Source organism: Gallinula chloropus (genome assembly GCF_964237585.1).
Source record: "Gallinula chloropus genome assembly, chromosome: 2".
NCBI lineage: Eukaryota > Metazoa > Chordata > Aves > Gruiformes > Rallidae > Gallinula > Gallinula chloropus.
Genome location: NC_140086.1, coordinates 40,024,551 through 40,042,107, shown reverse-complemented (window position 1 = coordinate 40,042,107; position 17,557 = coordinate 40,024,551). Strand labels below are relative to the sequence as shown.

General features: G+C 40.9%; 1 protein-coding gene across 1 annotated transcript in view; it reads left to right on the top strand.

The window, feature by feature from the left end:
* CHD7 (chromodomain helicase DNA binding protein 7) overlaps positions 1-16,260 on the top strand; it is a 131,223-nt gene extending 114,963 nt beyond the window's left edge. The window contains exons 23-38 of the mRNA XM_084260803.1: positions 86-245; positions 3,275-3,364; positions 3,935-4,038; positions 5,429-5,558; positions 5,820-5,892; positions 6,109-6,163; positions 6,886-7,114; positions 7,272-7,480; positions 7,619-8,296; positions 8,693-8,853; positions 10,474-10,701; positions 10,958-11,401; positions 11,989-12,210; positions 12,643-12,783; positions 13,250-13,354; positions 14,148-16,260. Of these exons, the coding sequence (XP_084116929.1) occupies positions 86-245; positions 3,275-3,364; positions 3,935-4,038; positions 5,429-5,558; positions 5,820-5,892; positions 6,109-6,163; positions 6,886-7,114; positions 7,272-7,480; positions 7,619-8,296; positions 8,693-8,853; positions 10,474-10,701; positions 10,958-11,401; positions 11,989-12,210; positions 12,643-12,783; positions 13,250-13,354; positions 14,148-15,101 (3,983 nt within the window). The 3' untranslated portion in view covers positions 15,102-16,260. The remainder of the gene's footprint in view (positions 1-85; positions 246-3,274; positions 3,365-3,934; positions 4,039-5,428; positions 5,559-5,819; positions 5,893-6,108; positions 6,164-6,885; positions 7,115-7,271; positions 7,481-7,618; positions 8,297-8,692; positions 8,854-10,473; positions 10,702-10,957; positions 11,402-11,988; positions 12,211-12,642; positions 12,784-13,249; positions 13,355-14,147) is intronic.
* The last annotated feature ends 1,297 nt before the right edge of the window (positions 16,261-17,557 follow it).

The following is a 17,557-nucleotide window of genomic DNA, read 5'->3' as shown; positions in this document are numbered from 1 at the left end:
TAGCTTTAAATGCATGTTTGTAATGCAGTCTGGGGTGAGAGCTTTTATATTTAGAATTTATAAGAAATATTGGGGTTTTATATAGGTCTGTCTGCACCAGTGCCCAGAGGGAGAAAGGGCAAGAAAGTAAAGGCCCAGAGTTCACAGCCAATGGTGCAAGATGCTGATTGGCTCACAACCTGTAATCCAGATGTATTATTTCAAGAAGACAGCTATAGGAAACATCTCAAACATCACTGTAATAAGTAAGTATTAATGTTTCATTTGGAGGTTGGGTTTTGGGGGTTTTTTTACTACAGGCTTTTGAAAAGTCCACCACTTCTTTTGGACATTTTTAATAAAACTGGGGCCATTTAATAGGATGCAAAGGCCATTATTACTTTTTAACTTGGGAATAATCGTCCTAACAGATATCTGTATACTTCAGTAAGCTCTTTATGACTGATCAGCACTTAAAACACAGTTCTAAAGAAAAACTGTTTTCTACTTACTAAATAAGAGTGGAATCAGATGAGGTTATTCTTTTTACCATATAAAGGAAAGACTGCATCCCTACACTAAGTATATTTCTCATGACAGTTGGCTATCTTTAAACAAAAGCTGTTTGTTTCTTACACTTCTTGTGGGGTCTGTCAGGCTGATGTCCCTAAAGTTCTGTTCCTTAGATGTTTAACTCTAATACCCAGTTCTTGCTTTCCAGATTATTTCACCTATGTGTGGGTTCCTTTTCTCCCTTCCTCTCAAGGTTGTACAGCATATTTCTTCCTTACTCCATTGTTTGACGTAAAACGTCTCACTGAGGTCTCTTACCTGAATCAGTGCCCTGATCTGATTTTTGAAATTCTAAACATGTCATCAAACTGAAAGCCTGTGGGGATAAAAATGCATTGTATTTTCATTTGAATGTTACGTTGGTTTATTGTTGCATGAATGTCTCTTAAGAGCCTCTTCTACATTCTTTTAGCTTTTGTACTGTCTTAGTCTTGTTAGCTTCCTTTGACAGCGGTCTGGTTCTCCATCTCAGTTTTGCTAACCGTACTCTCCGTTATAGACACTGAACCTAACCTTTGTCCTAAAAATAGGTAGTTTTGGGGTTGGCAGGGAAAGTTGTTGACTTTTTGGGTTTGGGGCGGTTTTGGTTTCCAATGTGTATTCTGCATCGTATATACACCATACAGATGTTGTGATACAGTGTTACTGGAAGGTCGTAATCTCTTGGTATTTTTAATATACGTTGTTACTCATAGTGTTTATTGGAAAGAAATTATTGATTTGAAAAGTACCTGTGGCTTGTCAATAGGGGGTGTGATGTGAAGGAGAAAGGCGTTTTAAGGGTTTATTAGCTTGTTTCCAGATGCAAACCAAGCTTAATTCTCAGCTGATGAAAACAGATACTTACAGAATTACGTTAGCAAGTGCACATCCAAAGAAACTACTTAGTTTTTTTCTAAACTGTTACTCAGATCTGTTATTACATTTCACTTGCTCTTAAAGTAATTAAATTCTTTCCTGTAGCATTATTTTGATTTCCCAGGTAACATGTCCTCAGTACTTGTCATATCAGTTTGCAGATCAGACAAATTCATTTAAAAAATACTGCTTCTGTAATATTACAGTAGAACAATTACAAGGACCGGGAAGACTGATAAATGTGCAAGTATGTTTTCAGTTGCTATGTTTTTCCTTCACTTCCCAGATCCACCAAGACTAAGCGAATTGTAGAAGCAACAGGTTTAGACCGGGTAAAACCAAGGAAAGGTGGAAGCCAGGGTAGTTGCCTTAAAAAGACAGTGGTAGCAAATTTGCTTTAGAAGAACTGGTGTCCTGTCCTTCTGTAACGTGTGTTACTTTAATGCATAGAACTCCTGAAAGGCGCAAAGAGCCTCTGGCTTTTGGTTGATGCTGTTTGAGTTTGTTCCTCTCTCCTCTTCTTTGGCTTGATGTAACAGCTGTTACTGCTTAATACTGAGATGATAGAGACCCTCAACAGCTTATTTACATAGCCACACGGGGAGCAGGGACACCTTACTGGTCCCAGTTATCGCGCGTAGAAAAAGAAGCATGTCTGACATGCTTTGAATTGTAGGCATGACCTTCGCTCAAATCCCCGCTCTTCCGAGGTCTGCTTGAGTAACACGTGTAAAACCGGGTGTTGCTCCAATTGCATCAGATCTCTAATGAGTAACTCTCAAAACTGGTGGTGGTCTAAATTTTTCATGCAAGTGGGTTGATCAGATTACAGCCTCTCTGGTCACCCTTGCTGTTCCAGGAGCAGCGGCAATTCAACAGTTGCTGTGATGGATTTGGGTACAGTGAGAGGGCAGGCTGAATAATCTCCATTTTAGCTGGTACTGATTTTACTTCATGAACTAGGCAGCAGGGGGTGCCCTGAATTGGGTAAACATTAGGACAGCCAGATTATTTTCAGGTAGATACTTTTTCTACAGAGATGACCTCCTTTCTAGTCTCCTTGAAAAGCCAGAGTCTGCCATTTGCTCTCCTGCCAGCTTCAAGTGTGACCACAACACCTGACAGTGCTTCCAAAAACGGCTGTAGTATGGCAGAGATGGGAAAAATAAACATGGGCAATGAAAATTTTTCACTTCTTTGTAACGCTTAGGTTGTGCACAGGTAAAATTGTGTAGCAGTTTGAACTATAAAGAGTAAAAATAGTTAATATTTCCCAAGGGAAATGGGGGATTTATTTACACACACACACCCACCCCCCTACTCTCGGAAGCAAAAAGTTGTATAATCTGAAAAACCTGACATTCCATATTGAGGGTTTATTGTAAGGTAGTAAAACCAGATTTTATATCTCGTTTATTCCTACAACTTCTGATGTGCTTCCAAAAATGGTATTAAGGCAGCAGCTGAGGAAATTTTATGAGATAATGAAGCAGAACAGTTACTGAAAGCCATCTGCTCAGTTGTTTACAAACTTGCTTCAATACTTCAGAGGCAGTGGTAGAGTACGTGTCTAAACTTCACAAGCTGCACTAGGTAGAACTAAATGAAATGCGCCGGGGCCGGGCTGAGCTGGGTCCCTCTCTGTGCAGTGTAAGCGGTTGCCAGGCAGGCCTGTTGGAAGCCAGCAGAAAGCACCACACAGAGGTGATTATGTGCCACCATCTGTCACGCTTCAAGCCTACCATACAGCATGGCTAATCAGCCTTGGCAGGATGATGGATGAACAGCAGCAGCTGCCAAAAGCCACTGTTGGCAAACAGTCCTGAAGTTAAGAACTTTTTCCCCCCTCTGCTTTCCTCTCCAGGGTCCTGCTGCGTGTCCGCATGCTCTACTATCTACGACAAGAAGTTATAGGGGACCAAGCAGACAAGATCTTAGAGGGTGCTGACTCAAGGTTAGTGCAAGTGCAGGTTTATTTTTTGCTTTGTGACGCTGGCTTTTATAAAGTACACGTACTGTAATAACGTGCAACCTTACAAAGATCATTTGCTGCTGTTTAAAGGTCGTCACACTTTATCTCTTAAACATCTGTTCTCAAGCAGCCTTATTATTTTACCAAGCGTAGTGAGTAGTTTTCTTAGGGGAGGGAAACGGTGCTGGAAATGACAGAATCGGATTTTCAGTTCTGCTAATACTGGAGGATTATTCTATCTCAATTTTTTAAAAAATTAAAAACGTACCAAGACCTTAAATTAATCGTATTTAGATAACCTATTGGCATCCCGCTCCCTAAATAGCCTAGTGGTGGTGGTGGTGGTGGGGTGTTCTTGGGTTTGTTGTTGCTTTGGGATTTTTTACCTTTATAATTATTTTTCAATGTATTTAAATTTCTGAGTTGGGTTGGGGGGGGTTCTCCTCAAAATGCATATTTATAGAACAGGATGTGCCTTTATTTGTAATATTTTTTAAAAATAATATTTGTCCAGTAATAGCTTTGAGAATGTGTATAATGCTGTCTTCACAGTGAAGTAGATGTCTGGATACCTGAGCCGTTCCACGCCGAAGTTCCTGCAGACTGGTGGGATAAGGAGGCGGATAAATCCCTTTTAATTGGAGTATTCAAACACGGTAAGTGATGTCTCACTCTGAACAAAACTCAGTTGTAAAGCTTTCTGTGTGTAGGACTGTTCAGTCATAATATTAACAAGTATTGTTCCAAAGAACTGTTGGCTTGTATCTCCCTTTTTTCCTTGCCTGCATTAAAAAACCTAATATGAGCTGTAAATATCAGATGCTGTTTTTAAATGTTTGCAGAACATTTGAGAAGAAAACATTACTTTCTTGGCTGTAAATAAAACAAAACCATATTTGTTTAAATAATAGCCAAATAGTAAGATAGATCTCCATAAACTTTGCTTCCAGCACTGCTTCACTTGCTAACTCTGCCAACCAGTGTCAAAGTGGACGGTGGGCTTAACCTCTGCTATTAATCTGTACAAGTGCCTCCTGGGCTTTGTTCCAAGCAATATTTCACAAATGTCAGTGTTGAGAACTCCCGGCTCCCTTGAGTGGGATGCAGCCTTGTTAACTTTGAAAGGCTGGGGATGCAGAGCTGGCATGATATATACAGTGAGCGATTCCTGATTATAATCCCAATTCTCTGGAGGTCGCAGAGGTATTCTCAGCAGCCCAGCCTGACTAAAGGGGAGAATGATGGCTTATAAAACCTTTCATGATTACAGTTTGGCTTGAGGCTCTACAGCAGTTAGGAGCAGTGTGTTGTAGTACAAATTCTAATTGAATTGTGCTGTTCTGCCTATGTACAGCAGCTCTGTTTTGTGGGCTCAGCTGAGGCAAGTCTAGTCTAAAAATCATTTTCCTGCAGTGCACTGTTGGGATCTGCCATTTTCCATCTAGTCAACTTGGGCAGTAAAAAAGCAAACAGCAGTTTGAAAACCATAGAGGGAACAGTGTCATCTTACTGACATGCATCATCCTAAACCTAATAAGACAGGTTCGTTGGCCTTACGTATAACCCATGTATACAGCATTTTTGCAGCCTGCATTGAGGGTTCCAGCAGGGCTGGAGCTATAGAAAGAGTGTGTGTGTGTGTGTGTGTGTGTGTGTGTCTTTCCATTCACATCTGCGCGTTTCCAGCGGGGAGTATTGAGTGGGGAGAACCACTGCGAAAGCCGTATAGGAAACTTCAAGTCAAGTTTTTCACTTGGGAAAGATTTTCACTTTCCCTTATAAAGACATTGAATTGGATTCTTTCTTCAGTATTTACTCTTAGTTGATGCTATTGATGTGAAAATGTTTCTGTGCTGATGGAATTTACCAATATCATAAATTTCATTACGTGACTGAAATGGTTGTTTCCGGCAGGGTGACAGCTCCTTTGTTTTATTTAAAAATAAATTAATGAGTCTGGAAAATTGTATTTCTACTGCCTAAACTTACTCTATTCACAGTTGGTCATAGCTTTCTAAAAAAATTTCTCTCCTGCTCTGCGTGCAGGTTATGAGAAGTACAATTCTATGAGAGCTGATCCAGCGCTGTGCTTTCTGGAGCGGGTTGGCATGCCTGACGCAAAGGCCATAGCTGCTGAACAGAGAGGGACAGACATGTTGGCAGATGGCGGTGATGGGTAAGGAGGACATGAAAAAATTAATAAACTTTATCAGCATTGTATACGTTGGCATGAGTTCACATGTCACGTTTTGCTTCATCTCGCCTGAGGATCCGAAGTGATCATATGTAAAAAGTACACAGAATTGTTTACGCAGTTGAGAATAATTTGGTTACACCATCCTGATGGCTTCTGTAGGGTTTTTTTTTGCCTTTGTTCAGAAAATCAGCCCCCCTCTCAAAACCAATATTGAAAATATTTCTTGTAAATATTTTACAGTGGTGAATTTGACAGAGAGGATGAAGATCCAGAATATAAGCCAACCAGAACTCCTTTCAAGGACGAAATTGATGTAAGAACTTCAACTTTCTGTAATTATAAATATATATAATTTTAGCGGGTGTTCCATGTTTATTTTAGTGTGTAGCTCTTAAGTTTGAGAGCTGCCAGATAAAAGCACCTTACAAAGATTGTTGCTGCTGCATTTGAGAGATGACATATTTTTCTCCTGAAATGATAACATATGGTCAAAACTGAAAACTAAAATAACTTCTGTCTTCTCCCCAAGGAATTTGCAAACTCACCTCCAGAAGATAAAGAGGAATCCATAGAATTACACCCAAGTAAGACTATAACAAATAAATTAAAATGGCAAAAATAGAGCATTAGTGAAAGGTGGGCTGTTTACTTACCAAATAGGGGACAGGTTGTGTTTTGAGAAGACAACACAGTAAACTTCTGTATTACCAATTCTCTTCATGCTTCACGTCTTTCAGAACAATTATTTACTGTCTTGGAATAATACATGGTATGGCTTTCTGGGTTTCTACTTACATAGTAGAAATTGCAATGATAAAGACCGGATATTTCATAGTGCAGCCGTTGATGTTTTTGTCGAGATAATCTTGGAAGTTATAGATAATGTTGTTTCCTTGGTATGGAGGAAAACTGCCAAGTTTAAGTGAGAATAATAAAGTGGGAAATTGTAAGCATTGGTGTTTCCTCAAAGGCAGAATCATCCTCTTCGTAATATAGTTAAAGATGTATTGCATTAATTTAAATACTTTGGGTATTCATAATATGTTTGCATTCATAACATTGAATAATAACGCTTGATGGTTATCTCTAAATGCTTCACAGGCATTTCTGAGTTCTTAGAGTTGGGTGGTTTGATGCTACTTTTTATTTCCTACCAGTGTAGTTATCCTGTTTCTAATTTGTTATGCGTGAATACTAATGAGGCACAGGTTCTTATCAGATAAAACAGGAATCCAGTTCTAGCCATAGGAGCTTTGAAACGTTTAGTGGTGGTTTTGCAGTGCACAAACACTTCTCTATTCTCTAGGCAAGCACAGTGAAAGCAATTCTGAGTTAGGCCAACTCTACTGGCCCAACACTTCAACCCTGACTACCCGTCTGCGTCGCCTCATTACTGCCTATCAGCGCAGCTATAAAAGGCAACAAATGAGGCAAGAGGCACTAATGAAGACTGACCGCAGGAGACGTCGGCCTCGGGAAGAAGTGAGGGCACTAGAAGCAGAAAGGGAAGCTATAATAACTGAAAAACGACAAAAGTGAGTGTCTCAGTGATATCTCTCTTCAAATCTCATTTGAGCTTGTGCGTGGTACTGCCCTTCTCTTTCGAAAGAATCTGCTAAGGGGATTTTGGGGCATCCAGACTGTGTTTGGACTCTGGTTTATTCAGTGGTCTCGCTCTTCTTCCTTGATTAGATGGACGAGAAGAGAAGAAGCTGACTTTTACCGCGTGGTGTCTACTTTTGGAATTATTTTCGATCCCGTAAAGCATCAATTTGACTGGAATCAGTTCAGAGCCTTTGCCAGGCTTGATAAAAAGTCCGACGAGAGCTTGGAGAAGTATTTTAATGGCTTTGTGAATATGTGTCGGCGAGTGTGCCGAATGCCAGTCAAACCTGATGATGGTAAGTTTTAACTGGTGGTGGGAATCAACACGACTCTTAGAACAGCGGCACTGTTGAAACCTCATGCCCAGTTGTAATGGTTTCGCAGTGGGTGTACATTCAATCGATGTTCAACGACACCAATCTCTGTTGTTGCAGAACCGCCTGATCTTTCCACGATGATTGAGCCCATCACAGAAGAGCGTGCTTCTAGAACTTTATATCGTATAGAGCTGTTGCGGAAAATCCGTGAGCAGGTTCTCCATCACCCCCAGCTCGGGGAGAGGCTAAAACTTTGCCAACCAAGCTTGGACCTGCCAGAGTGGTGGGAGTGTGGTAAACACGACAAAGACTTACTCATCGGTGCTGCTAAACATGGAGTCAGTAGGACAGATTATCACATTCTAAATGATCCTGAACTCTCTTTTCTTGAGGCTCACAAAAACTTTGCTCAAAACAGAGGGACGGGTAATGCAAATACTGTCTCTTCTGTAAACCCTCTGGGAGCTGGCTGCAGTCAAACACCACCTATTGTCCCATCCACCCCAGTACAAGAAGAAAAGACTACAGAACAAACGGAGTCTAAAGTTGAAGGGTCTGAAAATCCAGCAGCCAAAGAAAAGTCTGATATTAAAGAGGAGACAGATGTTGCAGATAAGGACACTAAACCAGACTGTGATGCTGAGGCTGAGCCTGGCTCTGTTAAATGTGAATTGAAAGACATAGAAATGAGTACAGACGTAGACCCAAAATCTATTTCTGAGAAAGGTTCGGAAGAAGACGAAGAGGAGAAACTGGATGATGACGATAAATCAGAAGAATCCTCCCAACCTGAAGGTAATGCATTGGTCAGATCAATTCTGTGTGCTTAGCATGAGCCCCACAGCTGTTGTAACGTGGACCAGCTGGTAAGTGGCACACATGGAGCCAGGGTTGGGCTACATGTAGCAGTTCCTTTGCCCTTCCGTGTATCAGGTGGCTAGATAAGCTTTCATCAGCACCATCCAGCATCAGCGGGGTATTCCCCCACAAGGGATGGTTACCAAGATAGCTTACTGAGCCAATAAGCACAGTCTCTGTGCCAAATGCTAAGGCTCTGCTGTAGTAATTAGTGAACAAAAGCCTGAGTTAGAAATGTTGTGTCAAGCCTGATTGTCTTAACCTGTCTGGTTAGGTTGACATTGGGTGGCTGGGAACTTCTGTAGTTAATGCCTGGTCGTGGTTGTTGTTCAGCAGGAGCAGTTTCTCAGGGTAAGAATTTTGATGAAGAAAGCAATGCCTCTATGAGCACCGCAAGGGATGAAACACGCGATGGATTCTACATTGAAGATGGGGATCCCTCGGTGGTTCAGCTGCTTCATGAGAGAACATTTGCCTTCTCTTTCTGGCCTAAGGTTGGTTAAGGGTAGAATGACACGTGTCTTTTTCAATGCAGGTGACGTATGGGAGATGTGGTGGCAAAATGACAGCAAGCTTTGTACGATTCTGCATGTCTACTGGGCGAGGGGCTTTTTTTTTTCCTATGAATGATTTGTGGAGCAGCATTTCATTCTTCAATTTCATACAAATTAGCAGAGGAAATCAAAGGAATTGCTTTGCTGTAGATAGTGTCATTTAGCAAAACAGCCACCTACCAGCAGACAGGAGTTTTTATAGGCTCTGTAACTGTATGCCAGCAGAAGCGCACCTCTCTTGTGCCCCTGTAGAAGCAAACTTCTGTGTTAAGAGCAGAGGTTTTGTAAGATCACCTTTTATTTGGGGGTGAGGAGATTGTAGAGGAGAGTATTTTGTGACCTACATGATCTAAGCCATTATATAATGTTGACAGATGTAATTGTATTAAGGTATCCTGCAAACATAAGCAGCAGTTTTAGATAGGATAAAGCTGTATCTTATTTTGGTAACAATGCAGAAAATTATCTAATATAAAATGTTTTTAAAGATACAAAACCGTAACCTTGTAATAAATCCATACATAATTTAGTACTCTGCAGTAAGGGGAGAGAGAGAAATAAAGTAGTAATAGTCTTAAGCTTACTAATCACCATAACAGGGCCATCTGGTTTGGGATGGGGGGGCAGGGCAGGGGGACCTTGCTCTTAATAGGCTTATTCCTGGGGAAAGCAAGCAGTCTGTTGCAGCTGCTGAGATTTGCTAGTGGCTGTTGCACTGTTTTGCTGTTCAGGAAGCTAAGTGATGCTCGTATTCCCTGAACAGCACTATTTCTCATAGTTCTGAAGTTTCTACTACTTCAGGCAGGCTGGAGTAGAACGCGCTTGAATACTGAAATGGGAAAACCCAAACGATACTCCTTGTCTTTGCTTTCAGCATGTACTTTGGAAACAGGGACTAAGATCTTATTCTGGTCATAGTGTAAAAGTGAAGGAAAAAAAAAATCGTTCCTCTGTATAGGTTCAGCATAAGTAGACTAATAAACATAATTAGAGATTTTTAGTGTACACGCTTCAGTGAAATTTGAAGTGATAATGGGCGTGGAATGAAAATTGACATTCATTAGATGTCCCTAGGTTGGTGCCCGTTTCATAATGTTGAACTTTATTAATAGTGACGCTAATGAGGATCCACTTCCTAGGACGGAATTGCAGATCCAGCCTCTTGAATCTCGAGAACTGCAGCTTTAAGATACTGATTTGCAGATGTTTTGATTTCCCCTTCCTAACTGTTGATGTTGCTAACTGCAGAAGTTGTGCAGTGTAAAGCAGTAGTTTCAGTTAAATTTGTCAGCAAGTACACTGCTGTACAGAAAACATGCCCTGTCTTTTGCTTCCCCCCTCACACCGATGCACCTTTTAAACCCTAGTGATGTTTTATTCTACTAAATTGTCCACTTGTTGGCTTCTTGTAAGGCAATCAGTTTATCCTGACCTGCAAGAATAGTTATTTTTGAACTTATTTCTTAAGCTTTGGAAGCTGGGCTGTGTCATTATACTCACTTGAGTTTAAAAGGTGACTTTGATACCGAAGGTTCATTACATACTTTTTCCTCTATGCAGGACCGAGTAATGATCAACCGATTAGACAACATCTGTGAAGCAGTGCTGAAAGGGAAGTGGCCGGTAAATAGGCGCCAGATGTTTGATTTCCAGGGGCTCATACCTGGGTATACTCCAACAGCTGTGGACAGCCCTCTACAGAAAAGGAGCTTTGCAGAGCTCTCCATGGTTGGTCAAGCCAGCGTCAGTGGCAGTGAAGATATCACTGCTTCTCCTCAGTTATCAAAGGCAAGGCTGCATCTTTCTGTTTCTTACATAAAACATTCCCTCTTGCATGTGTTTCTTTTGTGTAATAGAAAAAAAAATTCTTTAACTAATTAATAATAAGTATTATTATTTATTTTAATTAAAATAGAAAAATGTTAAAAGTCTTTCTTTGAAAACAAAGCCATTGTTCCAGTCAGTGTTGCACGTTTGGACTTTTGCTTTAAATTCAGCATAGTTTGGTAGTAGCTAATGTTTGGTAACGCTCGTTTTTCATTAGGAAGATGCACTCAATTTATCGGTTCCTCGTCAGAGGAGGAGGAGACGAAGAAAGATTGAAATTGAGGCTGAGAGAGCTGCCAAGAGGAGAAATCTTATGGAAATGGTTGCCCAGTTACGTGAGTCTCAGGTGGTCTCAGAGAATGGACAAGAAAAGGTTGTAGATTTATCAAAGGCCTCACGAGAGGCAACAAGTTCTACCTCAAATTTTTCATCTGTTACTTCAAAGTTTATCTTGCCTAATGTCTCCACACCCGTGTCTGATGCCTTTAAAACTCAAATGGAGCTGCTGCAAGCAGGTCTTTCACGCACACCCACAAGGCATCTACTAAATGGCTCTTTAATAGATGGAGAACCGCCCATGAAGAGGAGGAGAGGAAGGAGGAAAAATGTAGAAGGGCTTGATCTGTTATTTATGAGCAACAAGCGGACATCATTGACTGTAGTAAGACATCAACCTTTTTGTTTCCTATTTGTTTTTCTGGGTCTAGTGCTTTCTGAATGTGAGTTTAAAACGTGGTTGTATTCTCCCTAAGAGTAACGTACAGTTCTTACCCGATCAGCTTCTTACTTGTGTTCAGAGCTGTTAGTTCTTTTGGAACCAAACAAAATGGTGCTCATGTCGTTTTTATCAAGTTTTTATTCTGGCAAATTGTGGCTGGGTTTTAAGTAGCTTCTACTTTCAGAAATACAAAAAGACTCTCTTTTTCCACAAAGCACAGTATGTTTATAACAACGTGCATTTTGAGGCTCAAGTATGTCTGCCTTACTGTGTAGAAAAGGGCAGGTCTTGGGGGCCATTAACTGGAAATACCTGAAGACTGCTCTGTCTTGATCTGCATGTTCAAGGATGTTAAATTTAGAAAATTCCCTGATGTAACAGTATTGCTTTACATAGTAGGACTATTTAAACCCCATTAACTCTTGTGTATGCAATATATCCTTAAATGTTTAGCTTTGGTCCCTGAAATTATTTCTCCCAGGTAACTGTTCCCTTGAAGTGAGAATTAATACATGTGTTAATGTTCTCAGGAGGATGCAGAAGTGACCAAAGCTTTTGAAGAAGATATGGAAGCCCTACCAGCAAGGAACATTCCATCTCCTGGTCAACTGGACCCAGACACTCGCATCCCTGTAATCAATCTAGAGGATGGGACCAGGCTGGTGGGAGAGGATGCTCCTAAAAACAAGGATTTAGTTGAATGGCTTAAATTGCATCCGACTTACACTGTAGATATGCCAAGTTATGTACCAGTAAGTATGTGATTCTAAAAGCATTCTTGTATTACGTTAATGCAGAAGTCAGTTTTTCAGACACGAAAATGGGTTTCTTTACCCATAAAATGGGCACAGTCATTGGGTTTTGTAACTGTTGGTTTTCAGTAGAGGTTTTCTCTTTAGCCACGCTTCCTGTATTATCTAAATACCCAAGTGGCCCCGGGATGTATAGGTTGCTTTTCCTCTCTTGATATTTGTATGTAACAATGTGTTATGTGCAACGATAGCATTGGTGTCAGGTTCTGTGGAATTTCTTCATCTGATAAGGAAAAAGATTTTTCTGAGATAATCTGAGGGTGAAGTAATCGCCCCTTCTTAAATTCTCAGGAGGAGGTGGGGTTCCATGATTGGTGATTTTTGTCAAGCAAATGGAAAAACTAAAAAGCAATCAATTTCTTTTCTTTCCAGAAGAGTGCAGATGTGCTGTTTTCCCCATTTCAGAAGCCGAAACAAAAACGACACAGATGTCGAAACCCTAATAAACTGGATATAAACACCTTGACAGGAGAAGAAAGGGTACCTGTTGTAAATAAGCGAAACGGAAAGAAGGTAAAAATCCAGTTTGTTTAGTGGAAGTCTTTAATAATGTCTTTGCATGTGGAAAGCAGGTTTTCTATTCTTTTTTCTAAAGTTCATCATTTTGCCACTGGCAGTTACTTTAACTGGAATGTACCACCCAGTTCCTTTAATTCCTCCTTTGTCATCTGATACATTCTTATTAATCATATGAGTAAATAACTCTTACTTTTTGAAACTACATAACACTTTTCCTTACATCAGATATGAATTTCATTACTAGCCCTGTCTAAGAGGCAGCATTTTTACTGTGTTTTTTAAAAATGTGATCTCAATTCTAGTATCATTGTTTGGTTTCCATGTAGTTTTCCACAGTTTGAACTGAAAGTCTTCATCGCCATCCTTCAGAGGCGAAAGTGCACAGATAGAAAATAAAATGTCCATGTAAATAGTCAGGTTTGGGTTTATTTTACAGTGTTACCTTTGTCTTTTGCATTAGATGGGTGGAGCTATGGCCCCTCCAATGAAGGACTTGCCAAGATGGCTGGAAGAAAATCCTGAATTTGCTGTTGCTCCAGATTGGACTGACATTGTTAAGCAGTCTGTAAGTGAAACTCTTAATTCCATGCTTCATCATAGAGTGTAGCAGGGAAAAGTTGGAGGCTGTGTAAATTGGTTATTAAGTCTTCATCTCGTAGCCGGTTTTGAGCTGAGGAAATTGTAGTGCCTGCATGGGAGTTACCCGGTTTGGGGGAGGGTGGTGATAGGAGACGGCTGCAGGCTGGAATTGAAGTACACTCAAAAAATCAGCTACAATAAGGCAGCCTTCAGCATTTGCTCTGCGTTATTTTTTTCTTACAAGCAACAATCCTTAATAAACCCCGATATTTATACTTCAGGGACTATCAAGAAAAATATTTGTTGCAATCATAGCAGAAATAGAATTCATCAACTCTGTAATGGCATCAAAGGATTAGGTGTTCTGTCTTTTGCTCTACAACAGTTGTTTGAAAATAAAAGGTACTATTCTGCAAATAACATTTCAATAAAACACCACTGTAGTGATGTTCGGTGTGATGTACAAAGGCATAAACTCCCAACTGCGGTATATCAGGGTGAGTTGTTTAATGAAGCTGCAGAGTTTCATCATTTCTCATTTTACTGTTGTGTTTAAATGTAAAACAAATTAAAATCTGTGACACTTCATCTTTTCTTATGTGTTCTGCTGCCGCTCACTCCGATAGGTAGCTAGGGAGGATTTGGCAGCATGGAAAACCAAACCGCTTTTGGAGCAGGCTGAAAGCCCTTCTGTTTCTTCCATCATCACTGGCTAACTGCTGAAAGCTGTGTTGGCTAATCGAGACTAAAGCTTGTGTTTTTTCTCATTCCATTATCAGGGTTTTGTTCCAGAGTCCATGTTTGACCGTCTTCTCACTGGACCTGTTGTGAGGGAGGAAGGAGCAAGCAGAAGAGGAAGAAGGCCAAAAAGTGAAATTGCCAAAGCAGCTGCAGCAGCTGCTGCTGTAGCATCAACTTCGGGAATCAACCCACTACTAATGAACAGTCTGTTTGCTGGAATGGACCTCACGAGCCTCCAGAACCTACAGAACCTGCAGTCTCTCCAGCTCGCAGGCCTCATGGGCTTCCCGCCAGGGCTAGCAACAGCTGCTGCTGCTGGGGGGGATGCTAAAAATCCGGCTGCCATGTTGCCTCTGATGTTGCCAGGGATGGCAGGATTGCCCAATATGTTTGGACTAAGCGGACTGTTGAATAACCCGATCGCGGCTACTACTGGAAATGCCACTACTGCTTCCGGTCAAGGAGAGACTGAGGATGGCGCTTCAAAAGCTGAAGAGAAGAAGAATGAGAACGAAGAGGAGAACAAAGACTCTGAGAAAAGCACAGACACTGTTTCTGCTACTGACTCTGCGAATGGATCTGTCAGTGCTGCTACTGCGGCGACTACCGCCACTGCCACCACTACCACCACCACCAACACTGGATTGCCCACAAACCCTCTGGCCTTCAATCCTTTCCTGCTGTCTACCATGGCTCCTGGCCTCTTCTATCCATCTATGTTTCTACCTCCAGGACTGGGAGGATTGACTCTGCCCGGTTTCCCAGCACTAGCAGGACTTCAGAACGCAGTGGGCTCCAACGAAGAGAAGGCTACTGACAAAACTGAAGGAACTGCCTTTAAAGATGAAGAAAACCTCGAAGGCAGTGATGCAGAGGAGAGCCTTGATAAAACTGCAGATTCCTCCGTTTTAGAAGATGAAATAGCACAGGGTGAAGAATTAGACTCACTTGATGGGGGGGAAGAAATAGAAAACAATGAAAATGATGAATAACCAGTACCAGTTACAGTTAAAGTGTTTTAAACTTTTGACAAGTGGTAGTCCTACTGTTTACACTCACAGTTAATGTCCATACTTAGTTTTTATAAGCTGTTCTGTAACATAGTGTAGCAAAAAAAAAAAGTTCAAGTCATGTTATACAGATGTGTCAAAAGGTATCTTGGTCATTAAGTATTGTGCAGTGCATTATTTATTATCCCTAGGAGAGATGAAATTTGAGAGGTGATCATGTCTTTTTAAGGAAATTGACATAATGCTCTGCTTTTTTTGTTTCTTTTTTTTTCTTTTTTTTTGGTACCATTGGTATTATGAATTAAGCAGCAATTTGTAACCAAGTGGCACTAATAGAAGGAAGTGTGCTGCTTAAAGGAAGGATGAAGTTATATATTTAATTTTTTTTTAATTTTAATTTTTTTTTTGGTTGGGTTGTTTGTTGTTTTTTTTTTTTTTGCTGTGAAGGTCAAGATGAAATTTACCATACATATCGTACTCGCGCTTCATTTTGACTGTATGGGAGTTCCCCCGCTCGCGTGCGCGCGCGCACACACCCCCACACACACACTCTCTCTCTGACAATCTTCATGATAGTGTGAATGTCTCTGTCTGGAGACGCAGCAATAATAAGGCAGCTGTTGAATGTGAAGAGTACCTTTTGGAAATCTAACCCGCGGAGAAGGTTCTTACAGGATAAAGCTACAGTTTAATCGTCTCGTGATCTTGTAATGCACTGGTATAAACAAAAAGAGAAAAAATCAGGTACCTTTTTTTAAATTAAAGGACTTTGTTACTTTAGCCACAAAGCTAAACAGCATTACCTCAACTCTAAACTAGCCTTGAAGTTTACAGACATGACTTTGTAAATGTATTGTTTTTCTTTGTTGTGATGTCTTTTTATTTTTTTTTTTCTTTGGAAACTGCTATCATGTAAGATAAGATGTAAATTGCTGCCAACTGTAGTAATGATGCTTTTAATAAAAGTGACCCATGATATGCAGAGATGTAATTATAGAACGTAGTGTTCAGGGACGTCACAGCCCGTGGTGGCTTTCTGTATTTGCGTTGTGGCTTTTTTTTTTACATAGCATTTTTCTGCTGTATTCTTTCTAGATTAGCGGCTGTAAATGCTGAGCTGATCTGTCTTCAAGGGGACTTAGGCAGGAAGAGAAACCTTGAATTACCTTCATATTTTCCACTCTTAAGTAACTACAGAAATGCACACTATAAAAACCCTACTTTACTCCTTCAAAGGGGCATGAGAGACTGCGAATACTTTAAAATGCGTTCAGCATGTGATAATGTGGTACACTAAAGAACAAAAGGGCAAAAGAAAAATGAAGCTTTAATAGGCACAATATCTAGGTCATTTATCCTTGGTTAATGGGTAGAAAAACACAATGCTGTAGTGACAGCAAGGGATACAAAGGCTCTGTGGTGTCCTGTAGACCAGAGCTTGTGATGCCAGAAACCACTGTGTCAAACAACCTACATGAAACTAAAACTGACCCACTTTTCATAAAAACCAGTGTCTCTTCTGGAGAGCTACCGATTTGTACCCTTTTGTGACCTTTTGATATTCGAGATAATGTACCATTTGAGAACTTCTGTTTTCACAGTGTTGTCACCTTGACACACACATACACAACCGTCTTGAGAGTGAGGATAAAAGGTTACATTTTCAGTGGAGTACATGAAAAATTAGCTATTGGAGCAGCCAGCTGTGGGTGGACCCCTCTCTTAGGACTGGTGTTAACTGTGCTTCGGGAACGCCGTAGAGCCACACACCTCATTCTCATGTCCACTGCGAATTTGCACAAGAGCTCAAATGGACAAGCCTTGCAAGGCCAAAATTCAGTCCTGAGCTGGGGGGGGACCTGTGAAAAGGGGGTGAACTTGGCCCCAAAAGAGAGCGCTTCGTGAATGATGAAAGTAGATGGGAAATGAAGGCTTTAGGAAGTGAATTCTGTGTGAATGAATCACAGGCGCGCACCGGTGAAGTGAATAGATGTCAGGATGTCTTGTAGTGCCACTTAACTACATCATACAGAGTTAATGAAGGTCAGCAAGGACTCCCCCCGCCATGTACCTTCCTGAACGGTTGACGAGGTGCGTTATCCCTGACTCTTTCTAAAACGTAGACTGTGACAGAAGTGAGAAGCTGAAAGCCAAGGTACTTTCACTTGATCTGGCATGTTACGTGCTCCGTTCAATGCGTTTGAGCTGTTACTTTAGTGGTGTTTCAATGCCTTGTGTCTTGGTTTTTCTTCTGCCTTTAGACTTCTCCCTGCAGAAGTTGGTAGGTGCCTCCCATTGCGTCTATTCCACGTACTGGTACCAAGTAGCTGCTTATTTTTTCTGTTACATTCAGTTTTATAATTCCCAGCAAAGATTTGCACAGGCTAATGATATCCCTTGGGAGGGCCCTTTTTAATTGGCAAGAGCAGAAATTATAT